The sequence below is a fragment of the Chrysochloris asiatica genome, unplaced genomic scaffold, assembly GCF_000296735.1.
Source record: "Chrysochloris asiatica unplaced genomic scaffold, ChrAsi1.0 scaffold00037, whole genome shotgun sequence".
In the NCBI taxonomy this organism is placed as follows: domain Eukaryota; kingdom Metazoa; phylum Chordata; class Mammalia; order Afrosoricida; family Chrysochloridae; genus Chrysochloris; species Chrysochloris asiatica.
Window position 1 is genome coordinate 2,107,327 of NW_006408555.1, and position 17,397 is coordinate 2,124,723.

Below are 17,397 nucleotides of genomic sequence, written 5' to 3' on the forward strand. Positions count from 1 at the left end.
CCCCCCCCCCCCCCAGGCTGGCTGCTGTCCCTGGGGCTTGGGGCTTTGGGGGCTGTGGTCAGCAGCAGGGATGAGAAATGGCCGAGGGTGACCCCATCCTCATTTCCTCATTGGCCCTGACATTCCCCAGGGTGACCCCAACATCCCGGCCGGGCAGCAGACACTGGAGGTGGACCTGAGGCACCGCATCCAGCTGCCCGAGGCGGAGAACATGCACAACTTCAACGAGCTGTCACGCCTGGTGTTGGAGGTGCGAGAGCGCGTGAGGCAGGAGCAGCAAGCGGTCCCTCCTGAGGGTGCCCAGGGGCCTGCCGAGGACCAGCAGCAACCCGCCGAGTCAGGACAGCCGTTCATGCTGCCTGTGGGCGTGAGTTCACGGAACGAGGACTACCCCCGTACCTGCAGGATGTGGTAAGGGGGTGCACACGCAGGGTCCCCAAGTTTGAATCAATCAAGCCCACGGCCACAGAGCTGACTCGGCCTCAGGGACGCTGCAGGATGGCTAGGACAGCTTAGGAGGTGCCCTGTGTCTCTGTTTAGGGAGCAGGCGCCCCATTTTCTCCTGAGCTACAGCACCACCACCAGGATACCTTGATCCCAAGAGAAGGCGGCTTTACTTGTTTTCCCTAAAAATGTCCCCCACCCTACGATTCTTGGTCAGTGCACAGCAGCTGCCGGGCTTGCGGGCCAGGTGGGCACACTGCTTCCCCATGAAGTACTGTGTGGAGGGTGGAGGCCGACCCTTGGCTCCTCTTAGAATGTCCCAGAGGAAGATGGACGGCTGGGCAGTGTGTGTTTAGTGGCACTATCCTCTCAGGTAACCCACGGGTGCTGCTAGGCACCACTGTACCCGTGCAGGCCTTCTTACATCCCGGAAGTGGAGGTGTTGCTGCTGGAAGGATCTCGAAGACCCTGGCTAGCTAGGTGGGCAGGGGAGGGTGGTGGTCAACAGATGAGCTGGCCGCATGGGTGGTCTGAGCAGCCCCACGGGATGAGTGGTCCGGCAGGCAGGCGGAAGCGGTGTGGCCGGTGGAGATGTACGCTCAGGGACCACCACTTAGCCTCTCGCCTTCTCGTTGTCCAGCTTCTACGGCACAGGTCTCTCCGCGGGACATGGTTTCACCAGCCCCGAGCACAACCCGGGTGTCTTCGTCATCTTTGACGATGACCGCTTTGGCTTCATCTGGCTGGAGCCCAAGACCTTCAGCTTGTACAGCCGGGTCAAGGTTGCCTTCCAGAACGCGGATGCGCCTTCCCCACAGGCCTTCGACGAGATGCTCAAGAACATCCAGTCCCTCACCTGACGGATCCCTGCGCGGGTGGGCGGGGTGGGAGCATGCGCCATCTGCCTGTTCGTGGTCCGCAGCCTGCTGGAGAAGCGGAGGAGGTCCGACAGAGAAACGCGGAGGAGCAGGAAGAAGAGCCAAACTGGTGCCAGGGGCTCTGCAGTCATAGGGTGTGGGGGGGCGCTGGCGTGTCCTCCACCCACTGGCTCTCCTGGGGGCTTCCCCTCAGGGACGCGAGCTTGGTGGAGGGCAGGGTGTGATAAACAGGGCTGTTACCCCGACAAGACGACAGGACAGGACAGGACAGGACAGGGCTGTCCAACTGGGATGTGGGTCCAGGGCGTCCGGAGACTGGGAACCTGTTTGGAGCTCCAGCTGGCTCCCCTGATTTCAGCAGAGGCAGGCCACTTCCACTCGCAGCCTTCTGTCAGGAAGGGTGCTCACAACGTGGTCACCGATTAGGGTCCGAGGGACTCCAAGGGGAGTGCAGGACAGTGAGGGGACAGTGAGGATGTGCATCGAGTCTGTGTCTGTGGGAAACATGGACAATGGGGGTTTGTAACAGGTCTCTCGGTCTGGAGACAGGAGCGGGGCAAACACAGGATGTGTGTCCAGGACACTGAAGGGCCCTGGGCCCGGCTCAGCCCACTGTGTCGATGCAGACCCCGAGGGGACCTGTGGAGCCGTGTCACACAGGTGTCTGGCTGGTGGACGCTGTGCTGGGAGTCCAGTGCTGTAATGGTGGCCTCGGGGTTCATGCCACAAGGGGACGCACTTTCCAGGGCATTGTTCTCAGGGCGGCTCTGGGCACGGGGAGAACGGCCAGACACAGTCAGGAGGGACTTGGGGTGTTGCGTGGTTTTTTTTTTTCCCCAATTATCGCTTCTTGCTACTTGTTTACTGGCCAGCTTGGGGAAGGGGACGCTGACCCAAATGCGGAGGCCAGGGCAGTGAGGGGGAGTGGACTGGGGCCGGGCATGGGTGTGCCTCCGTCAGTTTTAAATAAACTCGATTTTGAAACCCCGACTGCTCTGTGACATGTTGCTACTGTGTCTGGGTCTTCGAGGAGCCGTTAGCAGGCGTTTACCGCAGCCGAGGTCAGCAAGGCACTAGGGGACCTGAGGTCCCCACGAAGCTTGGACATGGGGTCAGGGAGCCGGCCCTTGACCTGTACACTTCCAACCACCCTGGCCTAGGGCGTCTGTGGAGTGGGTTCCCACCCTGCCTGTGGCTGGTAGGGGGCAGTCCTGTCCACTGTGAGGTGTTAAGCAGCATCCCTGGTCTCCAGCCGCGCCATGCTGATAGCATCTCCTTAGAAAGGCCATCGCTGCTGGATGGGGCCAGTGGGCAGTGCCTCAGCACCTCCCTCCACACCCGCCCCTCTCTGTCAGACCCCTCCTCTCTAGACTGTCAGCACAGCCTCACCCCATGCCTACTCCCGTCTCTACTGACTGTCAAAAATACCCCCAACAGATTGCTGCTGCTCACCAGGTCTCTGCCCCCACCCCACCCCACCCCACTGCCTGTCCTCCCGGCAGCCAGGGGGCGCCGTTGTTTAACGGTGAAGACCCTCCCCTTGTCATGCACCGGACGCCCCCTACCTTCCTGTCTCAAGATGGCCACATATACTGTTCCCTTTGTTTGAAACGGCCTTCCCAGAGGTTTGAACAAGCCTCTCCCCTCAAACGTCTCATAGTGTTTGTCCCAGTGGGAGGGAGTGTGTGCCCCTCTGAAACACAGCCCTTGCTCCCTGCCTTTCCTCAGTTCCCTGGGTTTTGTGGGTGGGTGGGAAGCAGCGGGGTTTGCTGACCATTGATGGGTGGGGGGTGGGGGTGGGGCAGGAAGAGCTGGTGTAAGCCAGTTTCCTTCAGTCCACCCAGCACTGGGCTCCCAGGTCCCACCTGGCTCTCGGCCTGCCCACAGAACTTTCTGACACTCAGTAAGTTACGGACCAGTAGCTGTTTTCACCTTCTTGCCATCTCCCTTTGTTGGGACCCCAGTTGGCAGAGAGTGGGGACACATCTGTGACCACGGAGACACCAAGTGAGCCAGCTGTGCGTTCAGAAAATGAGGTGGAGCAGACCATAGCTGTGTGTCCAGAGATGGGGTGGGAGATGGGTCAGACTGCCTGGTGCCCTTGGGCACAGAACCTTGCACTGGGCAGGGGTCCTGAGGCCAGTGTTGGACCCTCTCCCCATAGAACCTGTCTCCCCTCTGTGTCTAGCATTCCAGGTTCCAGCGGAATGCAGGCAGAGGACAGGCTGGGGGAATCCCAATGTCTAGGTGACATTTTGGTGATCTCAGAGAAAGCTCTAGAACACAGGTCTTAGAGCTATGTGGGGTATAGGATGAAGGGGGAGTTGTGGGGTCTGGCCTGGCTGACTGGCTTTGCCCACTCAATTCCGTGTCCCCAGCAGATTTACAGAAGGACCAGGTGATCAAGGAGGTGGGTCTAGGCACTAAGGCTGTGGCTTGTCATCAGGGAAGTCCAAGGGATACCACAGGACGAGAGGTGGACAGACTGACGTGGTGATGCAGTCAGCACCTCCGGGAAAGACAGGTGAGAGTCGGACGTATAGGGTCACACAGCGTTGCCTACACTCCCGTGTCCCGGGTGGGAAATACCAGACCAGTGCCTACCTGACACTGCCCAGGTATCCGGGCTACAGGGTGCCAGGGGATGTTTGGTTTCTGGTCACCATGGAACTGCTGACGTACTCTGTCTCTCCAAATCCTGACTTCCTGTTGTTGTCCTGTGAGGAGTCTGTCCTCACAGTACACACGGAAGCCAGGCACCTGGTGGACATGCTCAGCAAGCTGGTGGGCGGGGGCTCCATGGAGCTGCCTTCCAATCTACCAGTCATGCAGACAGGCCCGCAGAGACGTGAGCATGGTGTCCCCTCCAGCTTGGACCTGCTGTAACTTCTGGGAAGCGTACATGCTCACATCTCTTGGGTGCGTGCCCAGCACAGACACTGAGTCCCGGGTTTGATGCAGGTTCTAGAGAGGCTACTGGACAGTTGCCCGTATGGCTGCATCAGTCCACTCCCAGCAGCCCCTTCTCGAGACACTTGGTGTCTGTGCTTTCAATTACCAGCCATTCTGGTGGGAGGGTCGGGGCTCCCTGTGGGATAAGCCTGCCTTCTCTACCTCTGGTCACAGTGCCGTTCTGGTGGGCCTGGGAGGACAGAGATGGCACAGAGCCTGAGGACGCACCGAGGCGGACAGGGACGCAGCCACCAGAGATGGAGTGTCTCATGGATGGTGAGAGTTCCTGGGGTCCTGTGAAGACAACAGTGAATGCATGATGCAGGTGCACACACAGACACGGGAGGACACAGTAACACCACACACATGCACGGCACACACATACACAGGAGGACATGTTAACAGCACACAGCCACACAACACACACTCATACATGGGAGGACTCCTTAACACCACACATGTGCACAGTACACACACATGGGAGGGCACGTTAACACCACACCACACACCCATACATGTGAGGGCATGTGAATAGCACACATCACACAACACACATGCACACAACACACACATGTATGAGAGGACACAGCAGCACACATGATACACGGGTCACACTCATACACACAAGAACACAGACCACACGCACATACACATGCGCACACACACTGTACATACCACATGCACACCATACATGTGCACAAACCACACATGGATATGTGGACATACTGTGAGGCACCTGTGCATACCGTACACATGTGCACGCAGGGCACACACACACTACACACGTGCTGCAGAGGCTCCGTGTGGCGCCTGACAGCTGTGGGCTCCCCAGCCAGCACAGCCCTAGAGCACAGTGTTCCCATGTTGCTGAGGAAACTCACATTTCTCTACAAACCCCAGAGGATTGCACTGAAAGGGCTGCCAGATTCCTCAGCTGAATTATGGATGCTCAGTCAGATTGGAACTATGGATAAATGACCGATCACCTTTAGTTAAGGTTTTCCTAGATACTGTTTGTTGATGTTAGGTGCTATCAAGTTCATTTTGACTCAGAGCAACCCTGTGTATGAGGGGGCTTCAAAATGTTTATGGGAAACTGGTTTGGGATGATAATGGACTTTTCCTACAGACGTTTTGAAGTTTTTTCTCAGAACAAAACAAAACCCGTCCGGCTTGGCATCATTCTCACAATTGCTGTGGTACTGTGTCAGCCCATCTCGTTGGGGGTCTTCCTCTTCTTCGCGGACCCTCCACTTTACCAAGCATAATGTCCATCTCCAGGGACTGGTCCCTCCTGATCGCATGTCCAAAGTATGAGAGACAAAATCTCACCATCCTGGTTTCTAAGGAGCATTCTGGCTGCACTTAGAACTTCTAAGACAGATTTGTTCAGTCTTCCAGCAGTGAGTGGTACTTTGAGTCTTCCTCACCGACACCATAACTCAGAGGCATCATGCTTCCCACGGAACCTATGGGATGGCCGTGTCAGTCAGTACAGCTGCCCCACAGAGCAGGGCTGCCAAGGGTGTAAATCCTTAAGGAAGCTGACTCCCATGGAGCCACCAGCCTCCAGGGCTCCTTTGTCTGGGATAGACCTGTGCTGAGACGTGAGAGTTTGACCAGCCTTGAGGTTTACGTGGGCACCCTTGTTTTCCCCAGCAACCTTGCCTGGATACTGATTTCAGCTCGTTCTCCCATTCTGATTCCAGGGTGGGGAGCCCTGCAGACACACAGACCCATCCGTTGGAAGAGGTGAGGGTGTTTTTGGGGTCAGGGCAGGTGGGCCTGTAAGGAAGGTACCCGCTCCGGCCTGGCCTAAGAAGGGCCTGTTCATGGGGAGGACTCGGCCCCAGGCACACTGACCTCCTGGGTCTAGTGAATAAGGGCTCCCCGGGTCACTAGCTCAAGATACACATTGTCTCAGTAAGGACCAGTCAGCTGTTGGGACCAGTCCTGCAAGCAGAGCAGAAGTTCCTGGGGATTTGGTGAAAAATTGAATGCCGACGTGAATTATTCCCCATGGGGTCACCGTCCCTGCCATTCTTGTACTATTTGATTGACACCTGACGCAGCCATCACCTGGTTCCCGGTCCGCTCCATAAGCACACACACACACACAACAGGCGGATCCACTCACCCATCCGATAAGTGAGCGCCAGAGCCCCCCATTACCCCTTCCAGCAGGGTGAACAGCGCATAGGAGGTGCTGCACCCATCGGGCAGGTACCACTGGGAAGGAAGATGTCGGCAATTTAGCCAGCTTCAGGCATGGATGTAGCCAGAGGCAGGGGCGCTGTGGGCGTGGCCGAGATTCCTACTCTGTCTGTAGTGCAACCTCAGCAGGTAGGATGATTTCGTTCCCAGCAAGGCCAGCACACAGGCTCTGGCCTGATTGGGTTGGGATACGATTCTGAGCTGATCTCCGAGACCAGGAGGACTTGCCAGTGGCTCTGCCTTCCTGGGCCTGCCTGAACCGGAGGTCTAATGACAAGCCAGATGCAGGACCCAGACTCAGCAAAAAGTAGCAAGTTTTCCCCAGAGGGTCCAATCTATTGGAAGCAGGCCACATCCCCTAGGAAACTTACTTCCAGTTGATTGGCTGCTCAGCAGATCTCATCATGGGGAAAGTGATTCCATCATGGTAGCTCTCATCAGGGGAGAAGTCTCTTGTCTGAACAGCTAAAACACTGAGTCCCGGCCCAGCGCAGCTGACACAAATCCATCATCCCCTCAAGGGAAGTACAGTGCTACCATCATTACAACATGTTGGGTGCTGTGTGGGTTACACATTCCCATCCTGCACTCCTTCCGAGCTTGTATTTGCCCGCTGTCATCACAGTGGTCAAACACAGTGGCCATGAGGAAATGGTGCTGGGAGCCAGCTGGGCTTTGCTGTGCGGCTGATCTCCAGAGTGAGATGACCACCCATCTTCTGGCAGTTGTTGATGGGACAGGAATGAGCAGGGGCCTGTGTGATTTCCAAATGTGCTGCCACCCAGGTGGAGCTGTCTTGGCGATGGTCTCCTTCAGGGTCCCACATGGTCTCGGGGTGTCTGCTAGGAACATCGATGGGCTGACAACACCTCTGCTTGGTGGGCTACCTACCCCCACACATCTTGAAAACACTCCTTGCACCGACCCTCCAGAAAGTCCAGGTACACTGTTAGCTGGCCGTTCTAAAGGAGCCAGCAGGGCTGGGCACGGCTCTCTACATAGCCTGCTCAAGGGCCCCCAATGCTGGTTCTGATGGCACTGTCCCCCCACCACGGGTGCCTCATGAGAAGACACGGATCTAGGATAGTCCCCTGCCCCAGTTCATACAAAATCCAGAACTTTCTTTTCTTTTCTAGGAAGAACAAGTTTCAAACCTTTGCTAAAAACCATCTGGTAAGGAAAGCCAGCCCTGGGCCGCCTCACTCCTATGGGTGGGAGGCGAGGGACCAGACACAGCAACTCATGAGAGAGGCTTGTGGGCCACCGGCGCCCCGGGGTCCTCAGGACAGGTCATGGATGCTGGAGCCTTGGGGTGGGCCTGCCGTGGGCTGTGCTGGCCTCCAAGAGCAGACTGAATGCCTCGATTTCAGAGTGGGGCCAGAGACCAGCTTACCAAATGTAGATTCCCACCTGCCTTTCCCATGTCTGAATTCTGTGCCTGCTGTGCCCCCACCCTGAGGGTGTTGCCCACCCCACTCTGTTCTGGGTCTGCCAGGTGTATCCTGTTCCCAGCACCGCATCCCAAGAGTCTGTCTGCTGTGGGTGCCGCTTGAGCCCCAGGGACCGCCTGCCTGGACCCAGAGTACAGGCTGTTCTCCCTTATTGGGTGCCCCTGACCCTGAGATCCCCGAAGCAGGTAGGTGCCTCCATGGGGGGCCAGTCACCCCTCGGAACTGGGGGCGTATGAATGGTGTGAGACCTCTCTGGGGGCAGTTGGCACAGTAAGTGCACATTTGGTGAGTTTGAAGGATCTCTGGTAGCGTAGTGGTTACAAATTGGGCTGCGACCCGCAAGGTCAGCAGTTCAAAACTACCAGCTGTTCCGCGGGAGAAAGATGAGGCTTTCTGCTCCCGTACAGTTTTACAGCCTTGGAAACCCTATACAGGGTCACTATGAGTCGGAACCGACTCCACGGCACACAACAACAATGTATGAAGGGGCTTTAAAAAGTCTGTGGAAAATGGAATTAGACTGATAGACGCCAGGACTTGTGAAGTGTCCTCGTGGATCCTCACCTGTGAGACAGTTCCAGGCTCTGACTCACGATGCTCTGCGTATTCAGGGTAGAACTGCGCTCTTTGGGTTCTCAGTGGCTGGTTTTTGGGAAGTGGATTTGCAGGACTTTCTACCGAGGCTCCTCCCAATGAACCCAAACAGCAACCTTTCGTTTGACCTTTGAGGGAATTCACCGTGCGCGCAACCAGGCCCCTTGCTCTTTGGGGTGTGTAGGGGCGCGGTGGAGTTCAGTCTTGGAGCTTTAAGTGGGAGTACACCACCAGGAGCTCATCAAGGCTGGGGGCACCAAGTCCCAGAGCAGGGACCATTGATGCCAAGTGCTGGCAGAGGGCTGGCTGTGGGGGCTGGTGAGGGGTTGCAGAAAGAGGGGGCTCAGCCCCTGCCTGAAGCTGAGGGGACTTGTGTGAGGCACCCTGACGTACACTTCCAGAATCCTCCTCTCTGCGAGACCCAGAAGATGGCCCAGGCTCGTGTTCTCAGGAATGCCAATGGCTGCTCTTGCCCCTGCCACCGGTTTGGGGGCCGCCTCCCGACACCCAGAGACCAGGCAGTGATGCCCTATTGGGTGCCACAGCGCCTGAGGAGGCAGAGGGTGAGGCCCAGGGGACAAGGGCCTGGCAGGGAGGGGACAGTGTGGGCGTCTGGAAAGCCGCTGACAGAGAGGTTTGGGTGGCTGAGTTCCAGGGGGGCTCAGGCAGGTTTCATTGTTCTCTGAGGAGAGCGGAGTTTTCTAGAGCTCACTGCTGCTGCCGTGTTGTTCAGTCTTGTCCACCCTGCTTTCCCATCATCCCTTTCCAGCCTCGTGCTCTTTCCCTTCTTCCCACCCACCCTGATCTCCCCTACCTCACTCCTTCCTCCTTGTCTCCCTGCCTTTCCCAGCTTTCTGCCATCATGACCAAGCTCACCTAGTGGGTGGTGGTTGGGGGTACTAGAGCAGGACACCACGCATGACTCCCGACCCGTCCCTCCTGTTCTGTGGGCCTTCACAAGTGTCCTGGGTAGCTGGGAGGGACTGGTGTTCCATAACCGCCCCGATGGAACTCCGAGTGTCCTACCTGGGGCCCAGCCAGGATTTGGCCCCTCGTGCCTCAGGTGCCCCTGGGCCCAGCCTGCTGTGCTCACCAGGCTGACCGACCACATGGCCTCATCTTGCAGGTGGAGAAGAGGCAGCAGAGGCCTACAGGCCTCCCAGGTAACTGCCCCAGGAAGGGGCGGGGTGGGGTGATCCTCATCTGCAGCGAACTCCACACCCAGTGGGTTCGAGGGGCTTCTATTTTCTTGGAGATCATCGCCAATGTTGCAGGTGCTCTGCCGAGTCTCTAGACCACAAGTCAAATCTTAGGACAGAAAGGGTGGGGCCCGCGAGGGGCAGGCGCTGTTCTGGGTCAGGAGGGCGTTCGGGATTAACCCCCAAACCCACTACGGTCATGTCTGTTCCCATACATAGCCACCCTGGTGGTCAGAATTGAGCAGATTGTCGTATAATTCTTCCATGAGGCAGCTGGTGGGTTCCAACCACCGAACCTTTGTGTTAACAGCTGAGTTCTTTAACCACTGCGCTACCAGGGGCCTTGGAAGCAGCCAGATAGCAAATATTTCCAGCCTGACATATTCACTGCTCAACCTCGCCCTCAAGTGAGGCTGCCCAGCTGTTCCACATCAGTAGGTACACCTGTGTCCCAGGTAACCCACACCGTTAACCCTACACTCCTCCCTGTCTCCTGCTGCCTTTGTCTTTCCTCCGCTAACCTCCCATTTGTATGTTGCCTGCCCCATCACCCTAGTTAACACGTGTCTGTCCTCTAGCCCATGTGAGCTAATGCGTCAGACTGCAAAATCATTTCAACTGCAAGGTCGGTGGTTCAAGCTCACCAGGTGCTCCTTGGAAACCCTACACAGGGTTAATATGGGTCAGAATTGACTCGGCAGCACTTAACAACAACAACCCACCTCATAACCATCATAGAATGTTTTTATTAAGAAAGCGTTTCCTTAACTTATTATAACATTGTCTCATACAGTATTTGTGCAAGTATGGTTGGCTCATTTCACTCAGCATCATGTCCTCCGGGTTCATGCATTATTGTGAAGTGTCTCTCAGATTCACCTTTACTCTTCAGCGTTAGGTAATTCCATTGTGTGGATGCACCAAAGTTTGCCTCACCTTTTGTTGATGGGCATATAAGCTGTCTCCATCTTTTTTTTTTTTTTTTTTATAAGTTTTTATTGTGAATCGAGGGAAGGTTTACAGACAAGACCATCAGTTTTACACTCAGTAAGTCACACTTGGTTTCATCTTAGTGATGACAATTCCCTCCATGGAGCCTGGCTTCCTCCCTGTGGATCCTGCTTCCCTTCTACGCTCTTTGCCATCTCTTCTCACCTTTGTCCTCAGGTACATGTTACTCCTTGGAGCTTGAATGTTTGGCTGTCTCTTGTAGACATCGAATTGCATTCTGCTACCGTCTCTCTTGATCGATGCATTTAATCCAGTTACATTCAGTGTAATTATCAATAAGTAGAATTGACTGATGTCGTTTGGCTGTGTGTTTTTTTGTGTGGTTTCTGGTCTCTTTGTTTATATAATTTTCAGCGCTGAATGCATTTTGTTTGTGGTTTCCTTTTCATTTCCACTGGGTTAATGTTTACTAAATCAGTCTGCTTTTCCCCTTTTTTATTTTGATGTGCAGGTGTTTTAATTATCTTTGAGCTTACCCTGCAATTTATTCATTTCCCACCTGTTTAAAACAGTGGGTTTTATTTTGACATCCACTTGACTTCCTTTCCATTTGGATGTTCTGTATCTTTTTGTTTTGTGGTTGATGTTATTATAAATTGGTTTTTGGTTCCCTATTTTCAGTCTGGTAGGTTTTACTGTAAGTACTTCTGTATCTGGGTTGAGTTTTGGGTGGTGTTGTCGTAGATGGTAATCCCAGATTGTTGTCTGCTGTTGTTGGTTCTCAGTCCAAAGAGCAGTCTTTAGTGTTTTTGATAAAGTTGATGTGGGCATTCCAAAGTCTTTCAATTTCTGTTTATCAGGAATGCTGTAATTTCACTATCGTATTTGAGGGTCAGCTTTGCTGGGTATATGATTTGTGGTTGGCACTTTTTTTCTTTCAGAGTTTTGTGTATGCCATCCCATTGCCTTCTTGTCTGCATGGTTTCTGCTGAGAAATCAGAGCTAAGTCTTTTTATTTTTTATTGTAAATTGAGTGAAGGCTAACAGACAAGACCACCAGCTTTATATTCAACAAATTATGTACTTTGTTTCATCTCAGTGATTACAAGCCCCTCCCTACAACAACAGTCATCCTGCTTCCTCCCTGGGGCTTAGCTTTTTTTGTTTTTAAAGTTTTTATTGTGAACTGAGTGATAGTTTACATGGGAGAACATCGCTTTACACTCATCGTTTCATTGCAATGATTACAATCTCCTCTGTGCGGCATTATTTAACAGTATTTGCTTCTATTCCCTCTGTTGTTGTTGTTTTTTATGGGGGGGGGTTGTTGTACACAAAAACACACAGGGCTATATCATTTAAACAACCAAAGGGCACACTCCTGGCTGCCACCACCCAGTCCCTCTCTTTCCATGAGTCTAGAGTTCTCAGCTGCTCCCTCTCTCCATGACCCCATCTCTGCCTCCATCTCTGGTGTCGCTGCTGCTCTGGATAAGGTCTCGTATTCCACTTGTGCTCTTCTCCCTGGATGATCCTAGGGTTCTCTGTTCCTGAACTGTAAGATGAACTACTCCCCCCTTTTTGTTACAGAACTACCTTTACAACTGTGATGGTCACAATTAGTCATGATAACAATTATTCACTATTGAATCATAGGAATCTTATCCCCATCTCCTTTCACCAGACCTGTCTAGACAAAATGAAAACTCTGCAGTGGGGATTCTACCTTCCCCCGCACACTCTGAAACTAAACTACCTCTTGAAAACTTGTAAGCCAGTCACTTCATGCCTTTATCGCCTCATCATTTTAGGTAGCCAATGTCTAAGTTGTGTGCCTCCTCTTTTACATCTAATATTTCACAAATAAACAAAGCAGAAATATTTGATGTACACACATACAGGATAATATATATTTATTTAAATGTCTTAAGGGCACATTCTGCAAGCCAGCCTCCTGCCTGCAGGCACACAGCCTTACTTGGTCTATGGGCTGAGAGTTCGCAGCTGCTCATCTCTCTGAGCCATTGCCTCTGCCACACACATCTCATGCCTCACGCATGCTCTTCCTTCTTGATGGTCAGAGCTTAGTCTTATTGGTTCTTCTTTGCCGGTAAACTTTTGTTTTTACAGAGCTGCTGTCAGGATTCTTTCCTTGCCTTGGGGTTTTGGAGAGTTCGATAGTGCTATGTCTTGTCACTTCATTGTAACTATTTTAGGGTCCGGCTCAGACAGAGAAAGCTGTCTCTAATCACAGCCATGGTGTCACCACACCTACCAGGAGGAAATCGGTCTGCATTTCCACCATTGTGACCAGTCCTGTTGGACAGTCCCCAAGACCAAGTGCCTGACCCACCCTTTCCTCACAGACCGCCCCCTGGACGCGCCATCCCGGTACAGACAGTGGCGGATTTGCTGTGATAGACCCCTCCTCCTCCTCAAGTGGCAGCAGCTACAGGCACCCCAGGCCCTGGGTGAGGTGGCTGACTTCCCCGAGCTGCCCCTCCTGCCCTTCGGCCTCAGCCTCCTGACCCTCCTGCAGGCTGTTCTGAGAGTCCTGGCCATCATCCGGTGAGTGGCAGGACCGAAACAGCTCAAGAAAGTGGCAACTGTCAATGGCCTTAGTGTTGTTGGCAGTTTGTTTTTGAAGAGCCCCGGGGGAGCAGCGGGTTAAGCACTGGGCTGCTAACTGAAAGGTTGTGGTTTGAACCCACTAGCCACACCAAGGGAGAGAGATGAGAGAGTGTGCTTCTGTAAAGATTTCAGGTCTCAGAAACCACAGAGCAGTTCTACTCTGCCCCAGGGTGTTACTGAGTCAGAATTGGCTAGACGGCATATGTCAACAAAAATGATACGTTGTTATATTTTATTATGTTTAATGCAATAATTCTTCAATATTATATTATTTGATATAACTTATTATATTTGTGTTACAATATACCATCCTGGAGTGCTAGCCTCAAGGTTGGTGGTTCAAAGTCACCAGCTGCTCCGTGGAAACCCTGTGCAGGGTCACTATGAGTGGGAGCTGGCTCTACGGCACGTGGAGTTTATCTTTATATGGTCTATGTATCAGAGCTGTTTTGCTCATATATAGTATGCATCTCCTTTTATTTCAACAAGTATAATCTCAGAGAGATCTAGATGTGCCTGGGTGGGGAGGGGAGGGGAGGAAGGCTGGCCAGAAGGAGGGATGGGGTCCCCACACTCTGTGGAGCTTTGGGAGGGCTGGGAGCAGCCTCTTTCCCTACCTGGAAGTGTCGAAGGTGGTCAGATCTGCCCCCACCTGCCTGGCTCTGCAGAATGGAGTTACTACTGAGTGACTTGTGCTTGGATTGCTGCCTAAGGAGAATGGGGTCTCTGGGGGGCTCTCCAGGGAACCGACAGCACCCCCAGTTGTGGAGCTAAGACCTACTCACCACCCTTCTCTCTGCTTCCAGCCAGTTGTTCTGGATCTGAAGACAGAATCCGCAGCCCCTCTCGAGGACGGAGGTTCGGAAGTCACACCCACCACTGTCTCAGGGAGACCCCAGGGTGGTGGGTGCTAGGTTCTGTTGGTGTGATCTCGGTGGGAGTGTTGGGAGCATCCTCAATAAACGTTGTTGGTGAACTGGCACGGTGCCACGCCCCTTCTCTATGAGGCGCCTGTTGTCCCCTCTGGCCCCTGAGCACCTTGCAACTGGAGGGCAGCAGAATCCCTCGACCAAAGCCCGGTTGCGGTTTAGCCCGTTCACTGTAAATAGCATCAAATGATACACAAATGGAGTCTTTTTGGGGGGAATGTTTTGGCGTGGTTTGTGTGAAGGTTTACGGAACACATCAGTTTCCCATCCAACAATTCAGACACGTTTTGTCTTGTGATGTTGGTTAAAACCCCCTCAATGAAACAGCGCTCTCCTCACTTCCTCCTTGGGTTCCCTGGTTCCATTTGTCCTTTGCATCCCCTTCCTGCCTTCTGGCTGTGTTTTTGGGCTAATGCCTTTTAGTTTCATGTGGTTGAAACCAGTGTTCCTTGTGAGTGTGATTGTTCACTGTATGCTGTTTGGCTCAGATTCCATGTGAATTTTTAAGTATGGGATATGATTCGCCTACCAGACTACCCCCCACTTTACAGTGTAGGGCTCAGCGGAATTTTTAGTCCGTTCACAAGGCTGTGCACTGTCAGTACTGCCTAATTCCAGAACATTCCCACCATCCCTTTGTTGTTGTGATGTGCCAACAACCCTGTGCAGGGTTTCCCAGGAGAAATTGGTGGGTTTGAACCTCCAACCTTGTGGTTAACCATCCAGTGCTTATCTGGCAGCACCACACCAGCACCCCTTTGTTGTTGTTAGGAGCCATCGAGTCAGTTCTGACTCATAAGGACCCTATGCACAACAGAACGAAACACTGCCCAGTCTTGGGCCAACCTCACAATTGTTCTGTTTGAGTCCACTGATGCTGCCGCTGTATTCGTCCATCTTCTTGAGGGTCTTTCTCTTTTTCCCAGCCCTCTACTGTAGTAAGCATGATGTCCTTCTCCAGGGTCTGTCCCTCCTGATGATGACATGTCCAAAGTACAAGGCACAAACTCTCTCATTCCTGATTTCTAAGGAACACTGTCTCTGTACTTTCTCCACCACCGATTTGTTTGTTCTTCTGGTAGTCCGTAAAGTTTCAATATTCTTATTCAACACCATAATTCAAATGCATCGATTCTTCTATGGTCTTTCTTATTCAGTGTACAACTTTCACAGGCATATTAGGCTGTTGACAATACTATGTATGACCTCGGTCAGGTGCACCTTAGTCCTCAAACTGATATCTTTGCTCTTTAACACTTCGAAGAGATCTTCTGCAGCAATTTGCCTAATGTAACAAGTCTTTTACGTTCTTGCCTGCTGCTTGCATGAGTGTTTAATTGTGTATCCAAGCAAAATGAAGTCTTGAACAACTTCAGTCTTTTCTCCACTGATCATGATGTTACTTACTGGTCGCTTTGTGAGGACCTTTGTTTTCTTTATGTTAAGAAGCAATTCATGCTGAGGGCTGTGGTCTTTGATATTCATCAGTAAGTATTTTAAGTCCTCTTCACTTTCAGAAAGCAAGGTTATATCATGTGCATATTGCAGGTTGTTAATGAGTCTTCCTCTGATCCTGATGCCACGTTCTTCTGCATATAACCCAGCTTTTCAGAGTATTTGCTCAGCATACAGATTGAGAAAGTATGTTGAAGGGATACAACCCTGGCACACACCTCTCCTGATTTTAAACGATTCGGTGTTCCCTTGTTATGTTCGAACGACCGCCTCTTTGTCTATGTACAAGTTCCTCATAAGCACAAGCAAGTGTTCCAGAATACCCACTCTCCACAATGTTGTCCGTAGCTTGTCCTGATCCACACAGTCAAAAGTCTTTGCGTAGTCAAGAAAGCACAGGAAAACATCTTTCTGGTAGTCTCTGCTTTCAGCCAAGATCCATCTGACGTCAGCAATGATATCCCTCAGTCCACGCCCTCTTCTGGCTTGACCCTGCAGCTGTTTTTGAATGATCTTTAGCCAAGTTTTACTTGCATGTGATGGTAATGATATTGTCAGATGATTGCCACATTCCATTGGGTCACCTCACTTGGGAATGTGAGGTTCTCTTCAGCAGTGGTTTCTTCAATCAACAACCGTTTCTTGGATGTCTTCTGTGTGTCTGGCGCCACTTGTGTGACTGGGAGACTGTAGGAAGCGGGACTGTGCCCCAGATCATTACATCCCTACCCTGTGTGCCTGGGGCCCTGTCCTCATTAACATGGGCTCCGGCTCTGCTTCTGGGGATAAGATGGCTGTGAAGGGACCCCTGAGGCCTGTGGGTCAAGCTCAGCTGACCTGGCAGTGTGGTGCATGCTGGGGATGTAAGAAATTCAGGGCAACTGAGTAACAAGCTAGAGTCTGGCAGTGGAGAAGGTACCTGGACTGAGCTGAGGGGCCGGACAGAGACCCCATGGGAGTCTGCAGCGAACCCTGCCTGAGGAGTGGGTGCAGTGTGGCTGCGTCTGTCCTTGAGGGATGAACAGTGTTCCGCAGAGTCGCTTATCCTGTTGTCTCAGTGATAGTGTGGCCTGAGCGTTGGTTCAAGACCTCAGCCCGGCTCTCTGCTGGTGTTTCACGGAAGTCACGTTGGAGCCACCAGGGGGCGCCGGGCTCGTCTGTCATCCGGAGTGTGAATGGTGGAGGAATGAGTGCACACGCAGGGACCCACCTCCTCCTGTCTGTCCACGGCTTCCCAAGACAGGGCTGGGGAGTCTCAGGGGATGGTGTTTCTCCATCCATGCACCCCAGCTCCAGTGAGGGAACCCACAGAAGTGTCCTCCGCCCTCCCTTCCTTGTTTCTTTCCTTTTCCTTCTTCATTTCAGCTCAGTTACCCAACTACCCACCCTTCCACGGTCCCTTCGTTCCCCCATCCTTCCCACACCGTTTTCTGTATAGCACCCTCCTCCCCCCTCACCCGTCTGTCCCCAGCTCTCTCCAACAACAGTGCTTTCTGCCCCAGTGGCAATGCTCCATGTCCTCCATTAGGGAGTTTGGAATTTCACATTTAATATTTGCTAATTTTGTGGTGCTGGTGTGGCGCTGTGGGTTAATGCATCAGACTGCAAAGCCATTTGAACTGCAAGGTTGGCAGTTCAAGCTCACCAGCTGCTCCTCGGAAACCCTATACAGGGTCGCTATGGGTCGGAATCGACTTGA

The 17,397-nt window shown here is 52.9% G+C and overlaps 2 protein-coding genes across 2 annotated transcripts in view; both read left to right on the forward strand.

Moving 5' to 3' along the window:
- Positions 1-1,304, forward strand: part of FBXO31 (F-box protein 31) — a 34,745-nt gene extending 33,441 nt beyond the window's left edge. Inside the window, exons 8-9 of the mRNA XM_006860117.1 lie at positions 131-411; positions 1,085-1,304. Of these exons, the coding sequence (XP_006860179.1) occupies positions 131-411; positions 1,085-1,304 (501 nt within the window). The remainder of the gene's footprint in view (positions 1-130; positions 412-1,084) is intronic.
- Positions 1,305-6,542: 5,238 nt separating this feature from the next.
- The window catches only part of LOC102829684, a 105,158-nt gene continuing 94,303 nt past the window's right edge, over positions 6,543-17,397 (forward strand). The window contains exons 1-5 of the mRNA XM_006860279.1: positions 6,543-6,617; positions 7,984-8,124; positions 8,953-9,096; positions 9,630-9,807; positions 13,050-13,251. Coding sequence (XP_006860341.1) covers positions 6,543-6,617; positions 7,984-8,124; positions 8,953-9,096; positions 9,630-9,807; positions 13,050-13,251 — 740 coding nt within the window. The remainder of the gene's footprint in view (positions 6,618-7,983; positions 8,125-8,952; positions 9,097-9,629; positions 9,808-13,049; positions 13,252-17,397) is intronic.